Source organism: Dicentrarchus labrax, unplaced genomic scaffold, assembly GCF_905237075.1.
Source record: "Dicentrarchus labrax unplaced genomic scaffold, dlabrax2021, whole genome shotgun sequence".
Taxonomy (NCBI): Eukaryota; Metazoa; Chordata; class Actinopteri; family Moronidae; genus Dicentrarchus; species Dicentrarchus labrax.
Genome location: NW_026136722.1, coordinates 26,231,912 through 26,255,337, shown reverse-complemented (window position 1 = coordinate 26,255,337; position 23,426 = coordinate 26,231,912). Strand labels below are relative to the sequence as shown.

Below are 23,426 nucleotides of genomic sequence, written 5' to 3'. Positions count from 1 at the left end.
GCATAACAGTGAAAGTTAATGGAGTGATTCCCAATAATGTTGCCTAAAGGGAGCATATATAAAGTAAATAATATTGGTCCAAGTACAGAACCTTGTGGAACTCCATGACTAACTGTAGTATTTATTGAAGATTCATTGTTAACATGTACAAACTGCGAATGATCTGATAAATATGACTTAAACCAGCTTAGTGCGGTTCCTTTAATGCCAATTTGATGCTCAAGTCTCTGTAAAAGAATATTATGGTCAATGGTGTCAAATGCAGCACTAAGATCTAATAATACAAGTACAGAGACAAGTCCATTGTCAGAAGCAATCAGAAGGTCATTATTAACTTTAACCAGAGCTGTCTCTGTGCTATGATGGACTCTAAATCCTGACTGAAAATCCTCAAATACACTATTGTGAATCTTAGAGAGGAATGGGAGGTTAGAGATTGGTCTATAGTTAGCTAAAACCCCTGGGTCAAGAGTGGGCAGCTACTTTAAAGGACTGTGGTACATATCCTGATAATAAAGAAAGATTAATCATATCCAGTAAAGAAGTGCCAATTAAGGGAACAACTTCTTTAAGCAGCCTAGTTGGGATTGGGTCTAATAGACAGGTTGATGGCTTCGATGAAGAAATGATTGAAGTTAACTGATGAAGATCGATGGCAGAAAAACAGTCTAAATATATATCTAAGTTTACATTAGCAAAAGTCCCTGAACTTGGAGAGCCACTGATAACTGTTGATGGCAGTTGGTGATTAATTTTCTCTCTAATAGTAATAATTTTATTATAGAAGAAGCTCATGAAGTCATTGCTACTTAAGTTTATGGGGATATGTGGCTCAATAGAGCTGTGGCTCTCTGTCAGCCTGGCTACAGTGCTGAAGAGGAACCTAGGGTTATTCTTATTTTCTTCTATTAGTGCTTAGTAATAGGCTCCTCTGGCATTACGGAGGGCCTTTCTATAAGTTTTAAGATTATCTTGCCAAATTGAGCGATATTCTGATAATTTGGAAGAGCGCCATTTCCTTTCAGATTTCCTAGCTATTTGCTTTAACTGGCGGGTTTGGTGATTGTACCACGGTGCTAGTCTCCTATGTTTTAATAATTTCCTTTTTATAGGAGCGATAGAGTCTAATGTTCTTCGTAGTGAGCCTGAAGCACTATCGACAAGGTTATCAATTTCAGAGGGACTAAAGTTGTTATAGGATTCTGTTGAATTCAGACATGGCATTGAATTAAACACTAAAGGAATCTCCTCCTTAAATTTAGCTACAGCACTGTCAGATAGACATCTGCTGTAGGAAGTTTTGCCTAATGGCTTATAATCTAATAGTATGAATTCAAAAGTTATTAAATAATGGTCAGATAGGAAAGGATTATGTGGGAAGACTATTAAATGTTCAATATCAATGCCATATGAAAGAACGAGGTCAAGAGTGTGATTAAAACAATGAGTTGGTTGAACTAGTTCCCTATTACATCCTTAAAGAGATTTTTCTAATTCTCTTTTCAACCTCACTCTTATTTTTATTTTATTTATTATTTTTATGATCATATTTACTCCCGTTTGCTGAAATTTGGGGATTCGAGGATATTGGTTGAATGTTTCAGACCCCATTGAAAATAAGATGGTATATCCCAAGTGCCTTATCCTGATATATAATACATTTCAAGTTTCTACATCACACTGTACAAGTTGCATACTGGACCAGGACTGACTTCCACACTCAGATTCTGCTCAGAAAATCAGATGTTCAATGAGCACAGAGAAACTTTCCACTTTTGCAGCAGATGAATGTGAAAACATCCTTCTAGTGTCAAACTGCACAGACATCATTCAAACATCACACTGTAGGAACAAGCAGAAACACTTATTTCAGACTAGAAGGGACTTTAAAATATGATACAGTGTAGAAAAAATGATTATGACTAAAGAGATTCATGGGATTCTCAGTCATCCTCATGCACTTAGCAGAAAGAATGATCTTAAGTAAGTATATATTATTATATAGTATATTTTACAAATTATCTTAAAGAATGAAAAATGAATGCACCAGATTAGATTCAGCCAATAGATGGGGGTAGAGCACATGGTACAGAGGTTTTCTCAGAGGCCAGTGGTGATGACAGAGCACCTCCCCAGTATAGGAAATACATGCCCTTATTTACTCAGAGCAAAACTCCTGCAGAAACACATCACAATGTCTTCATTTATGTATGCATTTGGTGCCCTCTTCTTCTGGTTTCCAAGTAGGATTATACATTTGAACAGATAATCCAACATTTTTATATATTTATATAAACAATTTCTTCCAATCTGTTCTACATCCATGATTTTATCCACACTGTCCACAGGTCAGGTCGACTGAGTCCTCCTCAGATAGTGGAGGAGAGCACCAAGGTCCACATCAACTGCAGCCAAGATGACAGCAGCCGTCCATTAATGCTCTGGTACCAGCAAAGAACGGACAGCCATTCTATGGTCCTCATTGAGTTTGGATATGGAACGGGCACACAGAACTATGAGGAGTGGTTTGAAGAACAGTTTGAGCTGAGAAGAGAAAGCGTGGTAAAGGGAGCTCTGATCATTGGCAGAGCGAGCCCATCACACTCCGCTGTGTATTTCTGCGCTGCCACTGCACAGTGATGTGGGTCAGTGTCACTCCCTCACAAAAAAACCCCTCAGCAACTGAGCATGTGCAGGTTAAACAAGGGGGGCAGAGTCTCAAGATATCTTCCTCCAGCTGAACAATGCTACATCTGCATCACCGCTGAGATGTCTCCAGCTGTGATCAGACTTTTTCTTCTGCTCTGGCTTCCATGTAATGTTTCTTTAAGATTAAATAAGACCTAAAATTAATGACAGGAAAGAAAAATACTACCTTTATTATGTTATGCAGCAGTATTATAAATGTTTTTTTACTAAGTAATTCATGTACGAACCCTATTTTGAATCTCCTTTTCCACAGGTGAAGCCAAGAGTGTGACGCTTCAGCACTCTCAGCCCAAGGTAGTCAGTGTTGGAGGCAGGGCAGAAATAAAATGCAGTAACGATGATGACAGACTCCATGTGATGCTCTGGTACCAGCGGAGGCAGAACGGGCCGATGGGCTTGATGGGATACAGTTACGATGTCAATCGGGCCGACTACGAGGAGCAGTTTAACGATCACATTGAGATTGTGAGAGAAAGCAAACTGAGTGGAGCTCTGATCATCCACAGTGTCAATCTGTCAGACTCAGCTGTGTATTTCTGTGCTACCAGTGCCATGATATGGTTTCACCTCACTGACTTACTATTCACTGTTCCATGTTCCTGCTGTTTTCAAGCTTGAAATACAAACTTGAATCTGCCATCATGTTGTGAGAATGTGATCCCAATCCCATTCATCAACACCACCATCTTTGTCCCAAATGTGTTTATTTGAATTAAAGGACCAGTGTGTAGGATTTAGTGGAATCTAGCAGTAGCAGATGGCAACTAACTGAACACTGCTCGTATCTGTATTTAATGACCTGGGAATCAAAACGGGCTGTGAAGTGCATAAGAGAAACTACAGTGGCCGCAAAAAAGACCCTATCCTATCTTTTAAAGTGAAAGAAAATATTCACACATTTTAAAGAAGAAAGGCAATAGTGGCAGCACAAAAATAAAGTCCTGGTCCAGTATGCAACTATGCAACTTGTACAGTGTAATGTAGAAACTTGAAGGCACCAGTGCACAACCACTGAGAATGGACTTTATAGTGAAGTAAGAGACATCCTGTGTCCAGCAGGAAAACTTTATGAAGAAATGAACAACATTTGCATATTCAGAGATTCTGGAAACAACATATCAGACACACACCATTGTTCCAAGCTGATTATTTGTATTTTTGTCTTTGTATGTTTGGAGGGGATCTTTAAACAACACAATCACAGTGCTCTTGGGCAACAAACATAAGAAGCAGGAGTGCCAGGTGGCCACAAGGACACTGTAGCTGTTGTGTGTGTGATTGTGGGTGGAGTGTGCAGATAAAATGTTAAAGATGGAAGAAATCCGGTCTCATTTCACATACACAACTCAATATGAAGGTCCTCTTACTGGACCTTCTGCTCTTTGCTGGTAAGATATTCAATTGGAATACATTTTTCTTTTTATATTTACATAAAATGAAGTCATTTACTTTGTGTCTCCTCTGTTTTCCAGGTTTCTCCTGCTGTTTAAAAATACATCAGCCCCCAGCTGCATTCAGCCACGAAGGAGACACATCTGTAACGCTGCAGTGTGAACAAGACAATGAAGAATATCTGTACATGTACTGGTACAGACACACTGGCAGAGGGGGAATGCAGCTGTTAACATACTCCATCAATAAAGAAATATGGACCACTGAAGCTCCTTTCAACACATCCAAGTACACCATGGCCCGGCCTGTGGTGCTCAGCTCCGCTCTGCACATACAGCACGTTGAGGCTGCGGATTCAGCTGTGTACTACTGTGCCTCTAGGTTCCCACAGCGGCTCACATGCACTCTGTGGCTAAACAACAACCCCAATAGCAAACATCAGCGCTGTGTCACTAATAATACATGCAAGAAATGCTCCTTCTGCCTCTCTCTATTTACCTTAAACCTTACTGATAGGTTTTTGAGCTTGGTAGACAATGTTCTTTGTTGCTCTAACGGTACACTGACAATTTGATACAATTCATGATACTGCGTTCATATGAAATATAAATGTATGGGACAAAACAATCAGTTGTCATAGCCCGACATTGGGCTTTTATCAGGCTGAACCTGGGACAACACTGCACTCTGCAACTGCTAGCCATAGTTCAAGTTGTAAATAAATTGACTTTCTGATTCTTTCCCACTAGCTGATATCTGAAATTGAAAAACTGAAACAAAATGATACCATTCAGAGACAATATATTAATATTGAACAATCCTGTGCAATTCAATGCAATACGATTAAGTCTGATCCAGTTCTTAACATTGTTTAACGTAAACATTTATTTTCCATTTTAAATTAAAATGAGCCAGTTCTCTAAAAGTGACATTGTTTACCTTCAAATACATGTTTTTTTTAAAATACCGGGGAATCTCAAGTATTTTCTTTATTCATTTTTCTATGGATTCCACCATGTCGAACTGCCATGTTTCTACAGTAGACGGATCCAGAACGGATACACCAAACACTGGCTGTAGATAGTGTTTCACATTTTCATTGAGTATCACAGTCACTGTAGTTTCTCCTACACACTTGGAAAGCTAGCAGTATTTAGCTGGGTGCAATCAGCAACTTCATGGCTACATGCTACTAAATCCTACAGACTGGTCCTTTAATTTATTTTATTGATTTCAATATTAATATTTGTAGAGGTTGGACAGACATACACCTAACAAACCAAATCTAGGCTACATGTATTTCCTATACGTAACCTAGCTCAAAATAGATTTTATTTTCTTAAACAAATAGTAATTAGTATACTAATTCAAATAGACAAGAAACCTAAAAGGACACATATGTTGATACTTTACTAAAAACATGCTCTCTGTGTTGAAAAACCTGGTTTTGTATATTTTTTATGATATATTTTGATATTTTAGACATAGTTGGGAGCTGAAATAAAGTTCTTTAATGCATTATTTTGTGGTATTTTTTTATTTTATTTAAATCACTTAATGGTGTATTTAGTTATAATTTGACATTACAAAAGAGTAAATTAATGAACATGTCTGAGATTTATTTTTTTACAAATGATTCTGTCACACTATACAGTGTTACCATTTTACTCTATATGAGCTTGTTTTCACTGCAAGAGAGTGAATTAGTGTGTAACATGAACATTTACCTTAGTTTACCTTACTTTAGTTATTTTACCCTCCAGTGTTAACTTTTGATAACTCCATACAGTGTTAATCAGTATTGGAATCTAACTCAACAGAGTAATTTATCAACACTCTCCAGAGGTTTTTAACCTTTAATGTAAAATTTAAATAACACTATTCAGTGTAAGCAAGTGTTAAATTCTTACTCTATTTGGAGTTGATTTAACTCTATTTAAAACCAAATCCAAATGGGACCAAATACACTTGGGGATAATATTAAATTTAACTCTAAAATTGAGTTGACCTGACCCTTTCCATGACTTGTTTTCCATTAACACAGCCTTCCAGAATACTTTGTTAGAGTTTTTTTTAGCATCCAGTTTTGCTGTGGAGCTTTCAAACAGATTAATCACAAACTGAAAGCAGCTCCTTGGATAATGTCTGTAAAGTGGTTTCCATCTGCTAGATCCAAATCATCGATTATTGTTAAAGCTTTCATTTTGATGCATAATTTAGCTCCACTTCTAAAAGAAAGTGTTAACCGTTAAACAGCCTTTAATTCAAGTAACAAAACTCCTTCTCTCTCAGTTCACTGATATTTCTGCAGAACCACAGAGCTGATCAGTTAGATAAATACACAGGTGCTATAACAGAGTAAGGAATGATTCTCTGTCCTGTACAGTCTACTGCTCTCCAGGCACATCTCTTTATTTTGCTCTCCTTTTTGTTCTATTCCTTAATTCTTTTTGCTACCTGTGTAGAAGGTACTTTTGGAAAGAACAAGTTTAAGAATTGATCATACACTGACCTCCACAGGGTACATTTGGCATTACATATTTAACAAATCATAATGCTGAAAATCAAACTGTTATAGCTATAGTTATAGTTTAAATATGGGTAGATTGGTGTTACTGTGTAGAGATGGCAGGTCTGACAGTCTACTGAATGGAATAGTTCCATACAAAAATGAACTGAGGTTGTCGGGGGGGAAATAGGAATCTGATCATGAAAGGTTGTAGCAACAATTCTTTCCCATAAGTCAAAATGTAATAGTAAAAACAGCCTTTACTGCACGAGTCAAACTGTAGAAATAATGTTAAAATGAATCAATAAGTTGACTTTATATCATTACAAAACTGTAAGCCTCACTGTGCTATAACGTTGTTTTGTTTTTCTTTCAGTTTATAAATCATCATATGCCGAAGTATGCATTCAAATGATTCTTAATGATCCCCCAAAATGTCAAGATTTGATGTTAGTCACATAAAAAACAAAGTAGCCAGTAACAATTAGATTAGATGATCCACAGAAAATTATTTGGCTAACACTTTGATATTCTAATATTGTTTGGCCTAATTGTTTTTATTATACATAAACTTAATACATTAGAAGATGCATTTAGGTTAGTCTGATAAATTCTGTTAAAACAATTTAAATCATTTTGGAGAATTGCTGCATACGAGTGTAATATATTTACTAGTTTTAAGTTCAATTAACTGAATGGATACACTAAACTTAAATTACCAAAGTTATCTTAACAAATACTTGAATTATTTGTACTCAAATATTTCTAATGCTTAAATGGTTTGAGTTAATAAACTCAAATGGTTTAAGGCAATCTGTTTGAGTAGAACTAACTCATCGGGTTGATATGTTCTCTGACATTATGATATTATTAGTTAATGTTACTGCATGATTCATCAACAATTTTATATTATTAAAATGATACATTATGATGTTTTTTTTATTTGATAACAGAATAATGTATTATATGAATTATATAAACCTGCATAAGAGCATTGCTGGAGAAAAGAAACTGATTAAAAGTCTAAAACGTGTCGCCACTTCCCCCCACTGTACAAAAACCCCAAAATCCTGGTTCATTACCCGTACTGCAGCCAGCCACCAGGAGGTGATCTAGATGCTTTGGCTTTACTTTTGGGGAGCTGTCATCCATCTTTATATACAGTCAGTGGTTGATACTTGACAGGAAGACTTATTCAGTGAAATATTTTGATGTTTAAAAGATGAATGGCATTTTGTACAAACATTCCTGGTTCCCAGACTGTGTATCATGTCATCGGATCAAACGTTTTATCTGGCCAGTATTTTGGTAACTGCAAAACGAATGACTTCCCCATCGGCCTTAGCTGTACCATGCTAATTAATAAAAGTTAGCAGGCTTATCATTGTCATTGCTTCACAGTTTGGTGTCAAATGCTGTCAAATGTAACACGTTTGTTTTATTCATTTAAAAAAAATTACAAAACAGGAATTTATTTAATGATCTGTTATGGCCATATTTTAGACTGAGTGATATGTTTGAGTTCAATAAAAAAATAATGTATTTGGAATGTCTAAAGATGCTTCATAATACATAATAACGTAATGTTTCATATATCTTTATTTGGGGTCTTTTCCAAGCAAACGATAATATATGGAATTATTAGTGATTAGCATATATTTCTGCCAATCCTCTGACCACCCATGTATATTTCTCTATATCGGCCTCTAGCTATAGATTCTTGTGTAGTCTGTGTGTGAATGAATAATAAGGTAAACCATGGTGCAGAGGGGATTTTGGCCTGGTGGTGGCACTAAAGGAAAGGTAAGGACTTGGGAAAATCAATAGTGATCATCTTTTGGGGAAAAAGATGACCACTCTAAATTTCATGGTGATCTGCCACAACAGATATTCTGGACAGAAAATGTGAACGATTTTGCAAGTAAACAGTTTGAGGATTATACACAAGTCTTGTGTCATCTTTTAGAGAAGGTTATATCAGTTATACGTGGGCGGGATGAAGAGGTGTGACCAGTGAAGATGTCACTTCCTCTGTGCAGCTACTGTACACAGAAACACAAGGTTTTCTTTTCCTCATTTGCTTCTTTTCTTAGCTGGCACAGAAATAGCAGCAGTCGGGCTGCATGGAGCTCACCTCAGCCGTCAGTCAGAGCGAGCCCCACAGCTGCTCTCACAGACAGACGCAGAGAGATGGAGGCTGAGATATGGAAAAGCCGGGTGGGGGAAGGCGAGGCAAGACGAGCAAAGAAGAGGCAGCAGGTTTTTGTGTAATGCTTTTTCACTGTGGGGACAGGGGGGCACGGTGATACAACCCAATAGAGCCGCCGTACAAAAACCTCCTCCATTGAACAAACTGAGTGAGAAGCTACAAGTTGCCCATGACACTTGGCACACATAGAAACATCCATATTCTCATTCATGCAGGATGCCTCACTTATCTGAGAATGTAACAAACTGAAATTTTAGTGGAGGAATAAAATAAAGTAAAACAACAATCCAGAGTATCTGGGTCTTGTGCACTCTTCTAAAAGAAAACCAGCAAACCTGAGTGTTGTGCATCCTGTTTACTATTCTAAAACTACAGTAATGTCGTGGACTGGTAGCCTGTTTCCAGGTACCCGTTATGGGCAGTTTTGTATCTTTTCGGTAGAGGATGAAGTCAGTGTGACACTGGAGCTGAAGCCTACTTTGGAAAAGGAACTAAACTCACTGTTCTGGGTAAGTCGGAGCTCTCACAACTTCAATTCATCAACAAAAAATGTTTCTCTTATTTGCTAATGAAGGAAAAACTATCAAACTGATTCTGGAAGATTTTGACTTGCACTGATCATAAACCAATGTCGCCATTTTAGGTTTTTTTTTTAGTTTAATGTTGTATTTTAGTGGTATGGAAATGTCTTTAGATTCTCAGAAGAGCCTGGTTCTAGTTCTTCTGAAATAGCCTGGTTCTTTAGAGTCCACCAGAGCTGGAGCTTCATAAACCTTCCATACTTGGGCCTTTGTAGTTCCAGTCCAGCTCAGTGCTTTTTGATATCAAGCGATCATGCTGTGCTAATAATGAAGCGTATTTCGGTCTGGGCACAAAACTGACTGTTCTTGGTGAGTAAGACATCAGGTTTTTTTCTTTATTCTTCACCTGTGATAAATGTGCTGTATGTGATCCTCACATGTCTTTCAGCTGCATTGAGAGAAACAAAGTTGTCCTCTAACTTAAACAGGCCGTAGCACAGCTATGTTGCTTTCAGGAATTAAATGAAAGCAATCGAGAAACAAAAAGCAAAGTTTACAAGTATACAACCCATACTCCTTCTTAATTAAAGTATTAAAGAAAAAAAGCATAAACTGCATATGAGGCTAATTTGAGCACTGCTAAAGTATGGTGGTGCATATGAGGCTCACTTCGCGGAGGAACCAGATTAACTGTTTTAGGTAAGAAATCAGCATTAAGTTAATTAAAATATAAGAATGGTTTTGTTCAGATTTGATCCGTTGTAAAGAGCTTCCAAAGCCTGACAGAAACTTTGAATGTGACAATTCATGCACTAACTGCCTTCAAAATGACTTCAGTTATCATAAAAATACCTTAATATCATATGTCGACGTATAGAAGGTGATCTGTAGAGAGTGACTATATTTTGTGCAAACTGCAGTATGTCACAGTGTAAGCTTCCTCGTGTCTGAGTGTGACAAAGTTGGACAAATAGCAAAAAGGAGCACAGAGAAAGAAGCAGTTTTGTCACGGTATGAGAGCTACGTGTTAACTCAGAGAGGCTTATTTTGGAGCTGGAACTAAACTGACCGTCTTAGGTAAGAAAATGTGCCACGACAAATCAAACTGAGCATGTTTCACAGCTGGTTTATATGGGAGAATGTGCAGTATGTGGACTCTTCCAGGCTTTTAGGTGATTTTATGGGGTGGCAGTAAATGTATTCTAAGTATTGTTTCTTTAGAAGACGTTATAACCCATGTTAGTTTTGTTTCAGTCCTAACCTGTTCTCCAGCAAACTGCTCCGGCAATAACAAAATTGGCTCTATGCCTGGATTATTGCTTTCAGAGTGAGTTCTTATCAGCTCTGTGAATGATTGTGAGTACAGTCGGAGGCTTACTTTGGGACTGGAACGAAACTTACAGTCTTAGGTAAGGTAAAAATACATATAATATTAAATTAGACAGAATTTAAAAGTCAGATGTATTATGTAATATCCCAAAATGTCTAATTCCAAGGTACAATTTGAGGTTGTTACACCCTGTTTTCTACAATTGAGCAGATTTTTCTAAAACTGTGAGGAAATGTTGGTTACGCAGCGTGAATCTGGAGAAGTTTCCATACACTTGTTTGATGTTTTCTGTGATGAAGAGCAAAAAGACAGTTTACAGCTGCTAGTGTTGAAAGCTTAAACGGTTTTTACTACAGTCGTGTGTCAGTGTGACAACTACAACCCTGCTTACTTTGGTGGTGGAACCAAACTGACAGTCTTAGGTAAGAAAATAACTTTACAAGCAATAGATAACCTCTTACATTGTCTCAGAGGTTTTTTGTAATATGTGGGGTTGTGAAACTTTGAATGTATTTGTAATTACTTGAATTTGTAACTATTTAAAATGCTGTGAATCTAGCATCAGAGGCTGTCCTTTAAAATATAGTTGCTTTCTGTGCTCAATCAAATTAGGCCAACCTAAAATTAAACTAACATACATACAGTTATATAACAAGTGTTTTGTTCAGTGTTTGTTCAGAGTTTTTTGCCTAAGACGATAATAGATCTAAAGAAATGGAATTATAACGGCTCTGTGTGTGAGTACCATAAGGACCGTGTTGCATGTTTTGTCTCACTGTTCAGGTCTAAATTCTGGCATTACAAAGTCACAATATCTCCAGGAATTTGAAAGGCAGCTTTAAAGAAATACGCTTTGATACCACCCTTACCTCTGTACAGTAAATATGTTGCTGGTCTTAAGACTGATAAAAAAAAAAAAAATCCACCTACCAGCACCTCTTAAGCTCCGAATTGACATGTTATATTGGTAATTGTTGCAACTAAAGTGTTGCCTCTGCTGATTGTATTTGTAACTGGTTCCTGCCAAGAAATACACGGCAGAATCAGCCCTTCTAGAAACAAGACAAATATTCTTAAATATAATCACACTTCTTGTAATGAGCCTTAAAACTAGAAGGAAAAAAAAGCCAAAAATGTGAGCAAGTTATGGACTGAGCTGAATTTAAAAAGCAAAATAGTGACTTTGTCTTCAATGAAGCAGCAGAAGCATTCTTATTTTTAGCATTTTTTATTGAAACAATGAAAAACTAAACAGCTGCTTTATTTCCAACACTGGGACAAGACTACTTTCTGTTAAACTGAGTAAAATAATCGTGTTCCTCTGCTGGGATATTATGCAAACCATTGTTGTAGCTTGTTATTGGTTAAATCTAGTTCAATATGAGCTGTAATATCTTATTAAGACGCAGTTAGATATATTTCCTTAAAACCAGATTACTTTTCTAATGCAAAAACATGCTTGACAAGATTATATTTTTCTTTTTAGACAAAAAATAAGATGCATTTCCCAAAAACAAGGCCTTTTTAAATTTCTTGAGATTCCTTTTTAGCAGTGTAGTTTGTCACATAAAAAAAAAAAAAAACAGCAAACAGCAATTTTTCGTTATGGATGTTTTTACCCTAGGTATTAAACTAATAGTATATAAAGTGTTAATTGGTGAGCTTTAGTGCTGGGGGGCAGATTCTTTTACCTTTGGAAAGATTGAGGCTAGATGTTATCATAAAGGCATGGGAGTGGTATCAAACTTCTCATCTAACTTTCAGAACATTTCTCAAAATGTCAGACTCATCAAATGATTTGTTTCCTTTGTCCCTACAGAATCCAACCGTACCATCAGCCCACCAACGGTGACAGTTCTTCCTCCTTCAAAAAAAGAAAAAAACAAGAAGACCTTGGTGTGCGTGGCCTCTCGTTTCTACCCGGACCATGTTAGCGTGTCCTGGCAGATTGACGGGGACAACATTACAGATGGCGTGGCGACCGACAGCGCTGCCCGATTGGAAGGGGAACATTACAGCATCACCAGCAGACTGAGGGTCCCGCTCAAAACGTGGTTGACACAGGGCAAGAAGTTCAACTGCACCGTCAGCTTCTTCAATGGGAACGAGACCGTGTACCGTTCTGACTGGGTCGCTGGTGTTAAAGGTTGTTTGGCAGAAAAATATCTGAAGATCACCAACGCCGCCAAACTGACCTACGCCGTTTTGATCGCCAAGAGCAGCTTCTACGGAGCCTTTGTGGTGTTTCTGGTGTGGAGGCTTCAGGTTCGTCCAACATGATCACATACATAAAAACATGATTCTTGGAACTCATAAACACGAAGCAAAATTTTTTGTCAAATGTAACTGAAATATAAGAAATCAAAAGTTAATTTCTTAAAAAAATTCAATACAATATAAATATTATGAAATAAACTGATAAACTGAATGCAAACAAATTGAATAAACTTTACTAGATCCAGTAAAGAGGTTTATCTATGCGCATCACACTCCAACACTGCAGGTGGCTGACCCTTTACATTGCGCTTATGTAATAAAATTACATGGAAAATATAATTGAAAGACTTAAGTCAACATTTTAGGGCCAAATATTTTTTGGGTGTACAATGTCTATACTACATAAGTCACTGCTGTGTCTCTGTTCCAAAGAAATCCCAGTGGAAATCATATACTTGCCATAAGAAATGGTCATGGCCAGATAGTAAGTTAAAGCCCTTGTCATACGTGGAATATGTAACATTGCCAGCTTCAACTTTGTGTTAAAGTGGTGTCACACATAGAAGTGTGTGTTATGTAAATGTAAGTTGAGGCTTTATGACATAACAGGAGGGTACATTTAGGTACATTTAGCTCATAGGATTTGGCTGATCTTAAGTCACTTTAAAGCTGCAGTAGGAAAGATTTCTAGAAATAGCTTTTTGTCATATGTCTGAAACTTTCACTACATCCTGAAAGTAGTACATGAGACAGACAATCTGTGAAAAATTCAGGTTCATCTGGCTTGTTCTAGAGCTCCTAATGACATTTGTAAGAATCCACGGCCTGAATGAAAACAGCCAATCAGCCAGAGGAGCCTGATTATGAACATGTTCACTTAATTAACATTCAATCGAAACCACAATCTTTCCCCAACCTTAAACCTTAAAGGGGGTTTTCTCCCCCTAAACATGTGAACCCTGGTCTCTGGTATTAAAGTCCTGACTTTTGTACGGCTACCATAAATTGACTTCATGAATACAGAGGTGGGAAGTAACAAAGTACAAATAGTTTGTTACTCTACTTAAGTAGGTTTTCAGATAGCTGTACTTTACTTGAGTAATTATTTTCCCAGTATTATTATTTCTTGCATCATTACATGCCTTCCCAACATCAAGACTGCTGCATATCACACATGACAGTTAGAACCAGAAGAAACAGACTAGAGAGTTTGGAGTTCCAGTTAGCTTTGCTCAGAAACAGCCTGTAGAAACCAAGAGAGTACTTTTTCCTCTCCAGATCCTTTCCAGATCCATATAGACTAATCTGTAATGAGAAGAATCTCCTCGGCAATTTAAAATGAGCTCACTCACAGTGTTTTGTGGTGTATTAAACATTTCTTTGTGCAGAAGAGATGATGAAGAAGCTCCGAGTTTATTTCAGAGCTCTTAAGAGCGAGACCTCTGTTTAATCTTTCTCTGTCTGTATTCACTGATGGCATACACTATGTTAGCTTATGTAAAGGTGACTCAGACTGAAAGGAGCTCAAGTGAAGTATAGATCAAGGTGGGGTTTTTTGTAGTTTTTTTGTTTTTTTAACAAATCACTGAAAATGTGTCTTTTTTCTGTGTGCTCCACAGGCATCATGCGGAAAACAGAACAACTGAGAGCTGAGCTGCACACACCAGCTGATTCTCCTGCTTTCTATAAACATGCTGCTTTCAATGCTCAGTTCTGCAAATCATATTATGCACAAATTAGGGGCAACTTCCTGTAGTGTTAATAGCACTATTATTGACTTAAAACCATGTGAATTATTCAATATCCAGTGTGGATTGATACTGTTTGTGCTTCATGCTGAGTTTTATTCTCAATAAAGGCTTTCCAGTCAAGACACACTGTATGGCGTCATTATTTCTTTAGAAAGTGTGTATGAAAAGGTCAGACTTACTGTAAGACAACACATCACATACTAATCTTCCCACCTGTCAGATGGAGTCACATAGTTACTTGTTGAAGGCAGTTAACATGCAACTCATGTCACACATATCTCTGCCTACATGACATGAAAGACTCAGTGGGGGTATTTTTAGCTGCTCACTTATCTGTTGGTTTTCTGAGAATTCAGACATGTTTTCCATTCACAGCAACTGAGTCAGGCTCTAAAAAAAATCAGGGTGGTTGGCAATAATGACATTTTCCAATTAGGAAAACTTAAAGCTGATCAAATAAGCCTCTACAGTGGCATTTAAAGGTATTAATCATTGCAAATCTACCAAGCAGACATTAGGAATAACAGCCAATCGTCTCACTGATGGTCTTGTTTGTTTATGTATGTAATGTTGAGGCTTCAGTGTTAAACTGAGACTGTTTCATAACCAGTTCAAAACTCCTTGTAGAAGTGAGTTTACTTTTTCCACTGTGCACATAACATACGGCTGCTATGGATCCACACTTGTCTGTAAATGAAGCTATGTTCCTTTAGGTTGCAGTAAAGAAGTAAACGTTCACATCCCACAACAACAGGAAGTCAGTGTTCTCATCTCTGCACAGAAGAAGGTCGAGGCTGTTGTTGATGGGTGTGAAGGCCCGGGAAGGCGGTGAGAGTGACAGCAGAGGAGAGGATGTGGTCGTAGAGCAACCCGTCGGTGCAGTTCTCAACTTCACCGCAACATTTGCAGGCAACACCTGCGTCTGTGCAACAAGCCGCCGCACTGCAAGAGTCTGCAACCAACATGCTTCTGTGTCAACTGATGCTCCAGTGCGAGCCAACAGCTGCTCACATAAAGAATATACAGCAGTTAAAATAAGCTTTGTTGTGTCTGTCTACACTATAATGCAGGAAGAAGGCAACTATCAATAGTTCTTCATAATAGAGTCTCACAAGAGTCTCCGTTATGTAAGCCTATTTGCCAAAGGAAAATATAGTTTTAACTATTTTTAACAATCTTTTTGTCGAGGCAAGTTTGTTAGTTTGTGACTTACCAGTGACAGTTTTTAATTATATTACGTAATTAAAAACATGTTACAATACATGTTCAAAAATATCTATATTTTCTTTCTCTATTCAAGAGAAATAAAACACTTTCCTAAAACTTTTATGTCACACTTCTCTTTATATGGACGAGGTGTAAAGCTTTAAGATGATAAAAAAAAACAAATAGTCAAATCGAAACAACAAAATAATTATATAATCTGAAGTTCAGTCTTTGTAGATCCAGTTCAGACTGTGTGGTGGGCGATCATCTTTTTGTCCTTTAAACATTGACTCGTTTTTCAGAAAGTCTTTCCGATACACTGGCACCATCCCCTGTGGTCACAGTGAGGTTTATGAACGTGTACCAACAATATAACCCTGGATTTACCTGATCACTGACTGTATTTTGATTAAAAACATTTACAAAAAAATCATAAAATGATGAATGATGAAATTAGACAAGAGTAACATAAGATCTGCATTCCATGGCAATATTGGTGTATTGTTTTTTTCTTTTTTTATTGTTAGAAATACTATATTTACCATTAATGACAAGTCAAAAAAATATAAAATTTAAATTCTAGAGAATCAGGTCCAACACGTTTTCTAACAACATATCACAGCTTATAATGTGTTCTACCAAACAAAGAAAACAGCATTTTAGGGTTAAAGTCAAAATGATCAATATCCTGAGATACTAAATCAACAGATTGAGATACTCAAAAGAATGAGCAATATGTGGACTAAAATGTGGACTAAGTTATGTCATTATAAAAGTTATAAAAGTTGTAAGAGCATCTGTACAAACTTTCTGTTGTCAATTTCTAGCACTCCTGCTAACCCTGACCAATCCATGAGTGCTGTCAATGAGCCCCACAGAGGCACAGCACTGATACTGTGTGTAGGTTCAAATACTCAAAGTCCTACATTTGGTGATGTGATGCTGTGTTCAGGTTGGAAGTGACAAGTGATGTCGAAAAGGTGTTTGTACTGCTCATGGGAACAAGAAACTAATTATTTACTTTTAACCAAGTAATTTTACCCTTAGAGCATGCATGCAGCACATGACCCCCATGTCCCAGCTCAGGGTATATGGACATTATCAGTTAGGTGTCTCCATCTGCTGGACAGTCAGTGCTGTTACAGCCCTGGCTTTGGTCTGTGCCTGTGCTGAGCTCATTACACACGAATAATATCAATGAAATACAAAGAGTTTAAAAAGGTGAAGAACAAGATCTGAATAACACAGTAACAGAACCAAAAACAGCATTAAACCCAAATATTAAAGCTGAATTCATCAATATAATAATGTTTGTAATATTGTTATTGAATCAATTATGTTATATAATGTAAAAGGGGTTGTGACCATCGGCTTATATAAAGATGGACGACATGACAGCTCTCCAAAAGTGAAGCCAAAACATCTCTATCTCTCCCTGGTGGCTGACTGCAGTATAGGTCATAAAGCCTGCTGCCTCCATGTTAGCAGATGGGACAACTAAAAGTACTAAAAGTACACGTCAAATAAACGATAGACCAAAGATAGACCAACAGAATACACCAAAGATGGTTTCTGTCTTTTTAGTTTTCATCAAACTGACGTATGTTCTAGTGTTCATTTTTCTGATAGGTTCAGTTTTAATTATTAAAAGCTATAAAAAGGGGTTTCACGTCATGATTGACAGCTGAGTCCTGCTCACGATTGAGTTGGCCGGGCGTATGGGCGGGACTGCAATATCACGGTGCCAGACTGGCTCTGAATGACGTCACCTGAGCAAGGTAGCAGCGGCCGTATCCGGGATATTTTGGCTTCATTTTTGTACAGCGTGAGGAAGTGGAGACGCAAAATCCATCTTTTATGTCGATGGTTGTGATCAACACACTTTTCAGTCTTTTTTAGCTCATTGTCTTGTTGTCATGGTTTTACAGCCCCCTGTTTCCAGCTATATTAAAGCTGCAGTAGCCAAAACGTATGCAAATCCTTCCGCCTCGCTCTCTGCTATGACTCCATAAGACCCTCCCACAAACCGTCAAGTTTATGAGGAGTTGTGCTCTTTGCTCTTCATCGGCCTAGTTCTCCTCGGTGAGCTTTCACTCCTTTCTAATACCCTTACTTTTCTTCACAGAAGTGAACCAAATGCTGAGATACAGGCCTACTTTCCGTACACACCTTAAAATCAAGAAGGCATGAGGCTTTGGCGACCCCTAGTGTTGGCGACCCCCAGGTTGGGAGCGACTAATTGTGAGGTGATTATCAAAATGATCTAAAAACAACAGATAGCAGTTCTCTGTATTTACCATTAGCTTTTACTGTAGAATTGAAAGAAAGTAAACAGATGTTCAGATATATGTCACTACATTGTGAAAGAGGAGAATGTGATATGCGAGGGCCACCTTCCGTGAAGTCTGCCATGTTGAACTGCCATGTTTCTACAGTCGCTGTTCCATGATTAATCCCAGAGGAGACAGCAGAGCAGCAGAGTGATGGCCACATTAGACCAAGCGGCACTCTGGCCTGTAGAGCCGGACACCATCTCCCTTTTGTGGCTCAGGCTGGCCAGTGGACAGGAGCCATACTTCCCCCCAAGCATGGACACACCCTCACTTGCCAACAGGACGCCAGAGAAGGTGATGGTTTTGGAGTGAGTGCTGGCCCAGGCGCAACTCCCCACATTCTGCTTTACCCACACCTGGTCACCTTTCTTCAGTTCCTCCATGAGGTAGCAGGTGTTCAGGGTTGTGTCACCACCAGAAACCTGGGGACAGGAGTGGACGATGTCTGTAGTATCATCTTCCAGTTCCTATTGACTTTTGATTACCGTATTCATTTTGTCATGTATTTTCTAGTCTTTCTTGCTTCAATGACTATAGGTTTAGTTCAGTCTTGTGTACCTGAGCATGACAGGCCATGTCCTTGGAGCCCTTGAGCATGAAGATCCACAAGTTGTTGTGGTCTCCGCGGCAGAGCTGAGCAGCAAACACGAACTGGTAGATTCCAGCGACCGGTGCCGTGAACACACCTGTGTCATTGTTGTAGGCGGAGCCCTGGTTCACCAACACCTGATTGAAGATGATTGGGTTGAACTCGATTTCTCTCAGGATACCCTGGAAGGAAACGAAAAAAAGAACGACGCCCCCTGGGACATAGATTCATGTCTCAATCAAATAAAAAAATATGACGTTCATTTGACTGTTTCCACATGTGCCTAAATTCATACACACTATTATACAGTCACTCTCAAACACACACATTCATACACACACTACCTTGTTGTCTGGCTGCTGTCTGACGGGGGATCTGCGGAGAGCGTCATGAGAGAGTTGGTTATGTTGGGACAGTAGAAAAGCTTTGAGGATCAAGGTCAAAGGTAACTTCACTCACCCGGCCCACTGGATCTGCTACAACCAAACTGGTTACACACAACAACACTGTCACAATGACAAAATAGGAACATATCTGTAACAAAAAGAAACCAAAAAGCATCCCAATGAAAGATCAGGTACGACAGACAGACAGACAGACAGACAGACAGACAGACAGACAGGCAGACAGACAGACAGACAGGTACCTTGATGGAGCTCATCTTCCTGCTGAGAGCTGTACAGCACTGACACACTCTGCTTCTGTCTCTGTGCCCAAGTCCACCTGCTGCTGCTTTGTTACAAAATCCAAAATCTGTTTGACTAACTCATGCCCACCACACACACACACACACACACACACACACACACACACACACACACACACACACACACACATATATACCCCTAATATTTCTAAGAAAAACCAGACTTCGGTTGAGGTCTTTGTGTGGCGTGTGTTTCCAAAGAGGATGGCATGCTGTAGGAGCTCTCTCCATATTTTTTTACCATACAGTCTCCTCAAGAAGACAGACAGAATCATTCATTTCAACAAGGACCCAACATAAGTCTATGTTCAAGTGACAAGTCCACTAGTGGCCAAAGCAAATATGAAAGGAGAAAGTCACATGACTTTTATAGAGACATTGTCTGCGTGGAAGGAGGTTTAAAAAAGTATACCAGGGAAACCATCGTGGGGTCTGAGTTCAAATTACACACACACAAGAAAGCGATGCATTTACGTACTGGATGTGACTTATATGTAATCATTGATACCAAAGGTAAAATATAAAAACAATGATTGCAGTAAATGAGGCACAAACAAGCTGCTCCTGCACCTTCAAAAACAGCATGTTTAACCAGTACTGAATGGAGTTGTTGAGTTCATTGACACTGCTATAGGGTCAGTTTCAGCAAAAGGCTGGAGGAACTTGGAATTTAGCCTCTGATGAAAACAGCAACAGTCTGTCACTGACCTGACTGTGATGAGCCTTGCACTGTTCCATCATGGTGTTCTGTGTTGTTACAGACGTTCAGATCAGGGAGGCCATTTCTTCTTCCCAGCAGCCAAAAAACAAATCACAGCAACGTGGGACATTTTGCAAATGAGGGGTACTTTGAAGTGCTGCAGGGGGTACTTGAGATTATTAAAAATATAAAACAACCACTGTGTCTGAAATGTCCTTGCTGTCAGTCAGTCACTGTGAAGTAAATCTCCCTGTAATCCTTGTTATTCCAGTCTGTTCTGTTCAGCTTTAAAAGCGGTTACCTAAAACAGAGACAGAGTTTGTTTCCACTGTGACAAGAACCGTCCTCCCCTTCAGGTTTCAGTGTCTCAATAACGTCATGCTGTGTTGGAGAAAAAACAGATGTGACGATAGGTGAATACCTGAGTTTACTAGGGTTGGATGAGTGGTGCGACTTTGCGCCTTGTGCCGAAAAGTTTATGTGTGGCTAAAAGTGCTAGAAAAACCGCGACATGCGCTGCAAGGGAGGGACTGATCCAGTCGCTTAATTTGTTGCTCCTTTATAAAGGAAGTCACAAAGAGAGTCTGAAAAGTTGCTGAATCTAGCGAGAAAGTTGCCAAGTTGGAGACGCTGGTGCAGGCTACTGTAGAGCTAGCTGTTGGAGGGTAAATCCCGTTTTTTTTTCCACACGGAGAGGTGAACAAATAAATGATGATACAAGAAACAGTTGTCTTTAGTCTGTTTAATAAAGCAGGATAATAAAACAGTAACATATACGGGAACAATATGCCCTTTCACACATTCTAGGAGAGTAAAGTACAAAAATGTCGCACGGTGACATTTACTAAAAAGGTTACACACAGTTATATAAATGTCTAATGGTCTTTCAACTTCAACCATAGCACTAGTAATACATTTTGCTCTTACAAACCACAATGTCTTTTTTCTGTTAAAGGACCAGTGTGTAGGATTTGGTGAAGTTGCAGATTGCAACCAACTGAACAGCCATATTTGATGACCTGGGATTGAGAACGGGCTGTGAAGTGTGTAGGAGAAACTACGGTGGCTGTGAAACCCTATCTGGAGCCTGGGCCACTGTAGAAACATAGTGGTTCAACATGGCTCCATGGAAGGTGACCTGCAGCGTCTGTATATAAAAACAGCTTCTCATATTAGGGTGATTTTACACTAATGAAAACACACCTATGAATATCCCATTTCTGCTAATAGATCCTATTAAATGTTACACACTGGACCTTTAAATACAGAAGATGTAAGTAATTAGTGAAATAATGTCCTTACTTTTTAAATGAGTAATGTGTAATAAGTAATTGATCACAGTTTTCAAGTAACTTGCCCAACACTGGTCTTAATAATAGTTCTTTGAAGATTTTTGTTCAAAAAGAATATTAATTGACATAAAAAAAAAAAATAATAATGATGATGCGTAAGACAAGAGAATGGCAGTCTGCTGGTTGGCCTGTCTTGGCCTTTGTCTCTGCCTCTTTAATACCCCCAAACACACACACATTCAATAAAGGTATTCCAGTCCAGCATTAATCATCTTGACATCTGGCCTATGATCTCAATAGGATTGTCTCTTCCTCTTTCACTCCATCAGTCCAGCAGTAATCCTCTGTGGTGTACAGAGACATATGGTCTGCCTGTAAACCTACTCTACTGCTGACTGTCTGTCTGACCACAGGACTTAAAATGTATCTGGACATTTGACAAGTCACAAGCAGGGTCACTGTAATCCTAGTATTTTCCTTTTTTATTTGATGTTTTATGTCATCAAGTGTTATTGGCTGAATAAATGGTTTGGGCGTTGGATTTTTTTCATGTGTGTATTTCTTTTCCAGCTTTTTGTTATTTCAACCGTCTCTTGTTATTAAAGATTCCCGAAATAGTACAAGAGTCAGAGATTTTTTCCCATCACAAGCAGTGCCTGAAATGAGCCGGTGCTCACCACTACTGAGATTTTTGTCCATGTGAGTACCCTTACTTCTTATTGAGTACTGCTGAGGTCACCAGTATTTTTTCCAAGGGGTAGACAAAAAAAGTTGTGGAATAACTGTCTATAACTAAGTACTTTAATGCTTTGATACATGACCCAAACCCACCCAAACAAGTTCAGTTTATGGACCTCAGTGTTTCTAAAACCCTGCATACAGCAATGCTGATCAGGTACTCCTAAACAGCTGTGTAACTGCATCTCTGTTTAAACCTGTGGCTAGTTTAATGCTAAGCAAACAGCACAGAAAATGTCTTTGCTAAAAAGGACAAATAAACGGCAAAAGAATTAGGGTTATGTTTTGTTTAGGGTTGTGCTGAATTTCGGTACTGGCACCTTTCTAGGTCCAGTTCAGGCACTGATCACAAGTAGCTAAAGTAGGAGCAAAATACCAATTTTAATAAACTGTCTCATCAAAATGCACCTCTTTTTCCCTCCTAATCAACATTTGCTTTAAGTCAAGGTATAAAGTGGCCAGAGACCATCATCACCATCACCTTACATTTCTTTAAATATTTTATTATTAATGGTTAAATGTATAATTACTGGGAAGGGCTCATGGTCAAATATTGAATAAAAAAATGCTAATAATTAGGTTCAGCCCTTTCTCCATGCCCTAAAAGTATAATATATTGAGGAATGTGTGCTGCAGAGATTTCAGATACAACACGCCACACACACACACACACACACACACACACACACACACACACACACACACACAGTAACACATTTTTTATCATTAAATGTGGTTTAAGCAGTTTATTACTGTTTAGGTGATAATTTAGTTATTTGTGCATGGATGAGAAACAGTGTATTAAAACAGGAAGGGGGACCACTAAGGCTACCTTCACACTGCAAGTCTCAGCACTCAGTTCAGATTTATTGCTCAGATCTGATTTTTTTGTTTGGCTGTGCACATTATATTGAAACGACCAGCATGACAAATGTCTGTCTAGAGTCCCTCAAAAGTCACGTGACTTCTCATATGACAGTTCACACTGTGGTCACATTGCAAAAACATCAGACCTGTATCTGATTTGGACCACACATGAAAGTGGCCCGTATCAGAACTGAAAAGATCAATGTGATTTGTGCTGTTCACACTGTCAGGAAAAAAACAGATGTGAGTCACATATGAACAAAACATCAGATGTGGGCCATTAGAGCCTGGACGTAGACAAGTCTGCACAAGGACAAAATTTCCATGTTTCATGTGGAGGGTGAATAACTTTCTTTC

The 23,426-nt window shown here is 38.5% G+C and overlaps 2 protein-coding genes across 2 annotated transcripts; one reads left to right on the top strand and one right to left on the bottom strand.

Annotated features, from left to right (window-relative positions):
• Positions 1-4,045: 4,045 nt before the first annotated feature.
• LOC127356805 (immunoglobulin lambda-1 light chain) lies at positions 4,046-14,760 on the top strand. The gene is made up of 5 exons (XM_051388826.1): positions 4,046-4,097; positions 4,182-4,547; positions 11,027-11,092; positions 12,490-12,935; positions 14,507-14,760. The coding sequence occupies exons 1-5, from the start codon at positions 4,061-4,063 to the stop codon at positions 14,531-14,533; spliced, it is 942 nt and encodes a 313-aa protein (XP_051244786.1). The 5' UTR covers positions 4,046-4,060; the 3' UTR covers positions 14,534-14,760.
• Positions 14,761-16,337: 1,577 nt separating this feature from the next.
• LOC127357043 (complement C1q-like protein 4) lies at positions 16,338-19,554 on the bottom strand. The gene is made up of 5 exons (XM_051389208.1): positions 19,413-19,554; positions 19,226-19,300; positions 19,111-19,141; positions 18,736-18,980; positions 16,338-18,599 (listed from the first exon to the last, which is right to left on the bottom strand). Exons 1-5 carry the CDS (start codon positions 19,425-19,427, stop codon positions 18,294-18,296), a joined length of 672 nt encoding a protein of 223 aa, XP_051245168.1. The 5' UTR covers positions 19,428-19,554; the 3' UTR covers positions 16,338-18,293.
• Between the last annotated feature and the right edge of the window lie 3,872 nt (positions 19,555-23,426).

Bases quoted from the DNA above. Each gene is read 5' to 3' on its own strand.
- LOC127357043 (XM_051389208.1), bottom strand. The intron at 19,142-19,225 runs GTGAGTGAAGTT...CGCTCTCCGCAG, and splicing joins TAGCAGATCCAGTGGGCCGG to ATCCCCCGTCAGACAGCAGC. The intron at 18,981-19,110 runs GTAGTGTGTGTA...TCTATGTCCCAG, and splicing joins GACAGCAGCCAGACAACAAG to GGGGCGTCGTTCTTTTTTTC.
- LOC127356805 (XM_051388826.1), top strand. From the start codon at position 4,061: ATGAAGGTCCTCTTACTGGACCTTCTGCTCTTTGCTG. The intron at 4,098-4,181 runs GTAAGATATTCA...TCTGTTTTCCAG, and splicing joins GGACCTTCTGCTCTTTGCTG to GTTTCTCCTGCTGTTTAAAA. The intron at 12,936-14,506 runs GTTCGTCCAACA...TGTGCTCCACAG, and splicing joins TTCTGGTGTGGAGGCTTCAG to GCATCATGCGGAAAACAGAA.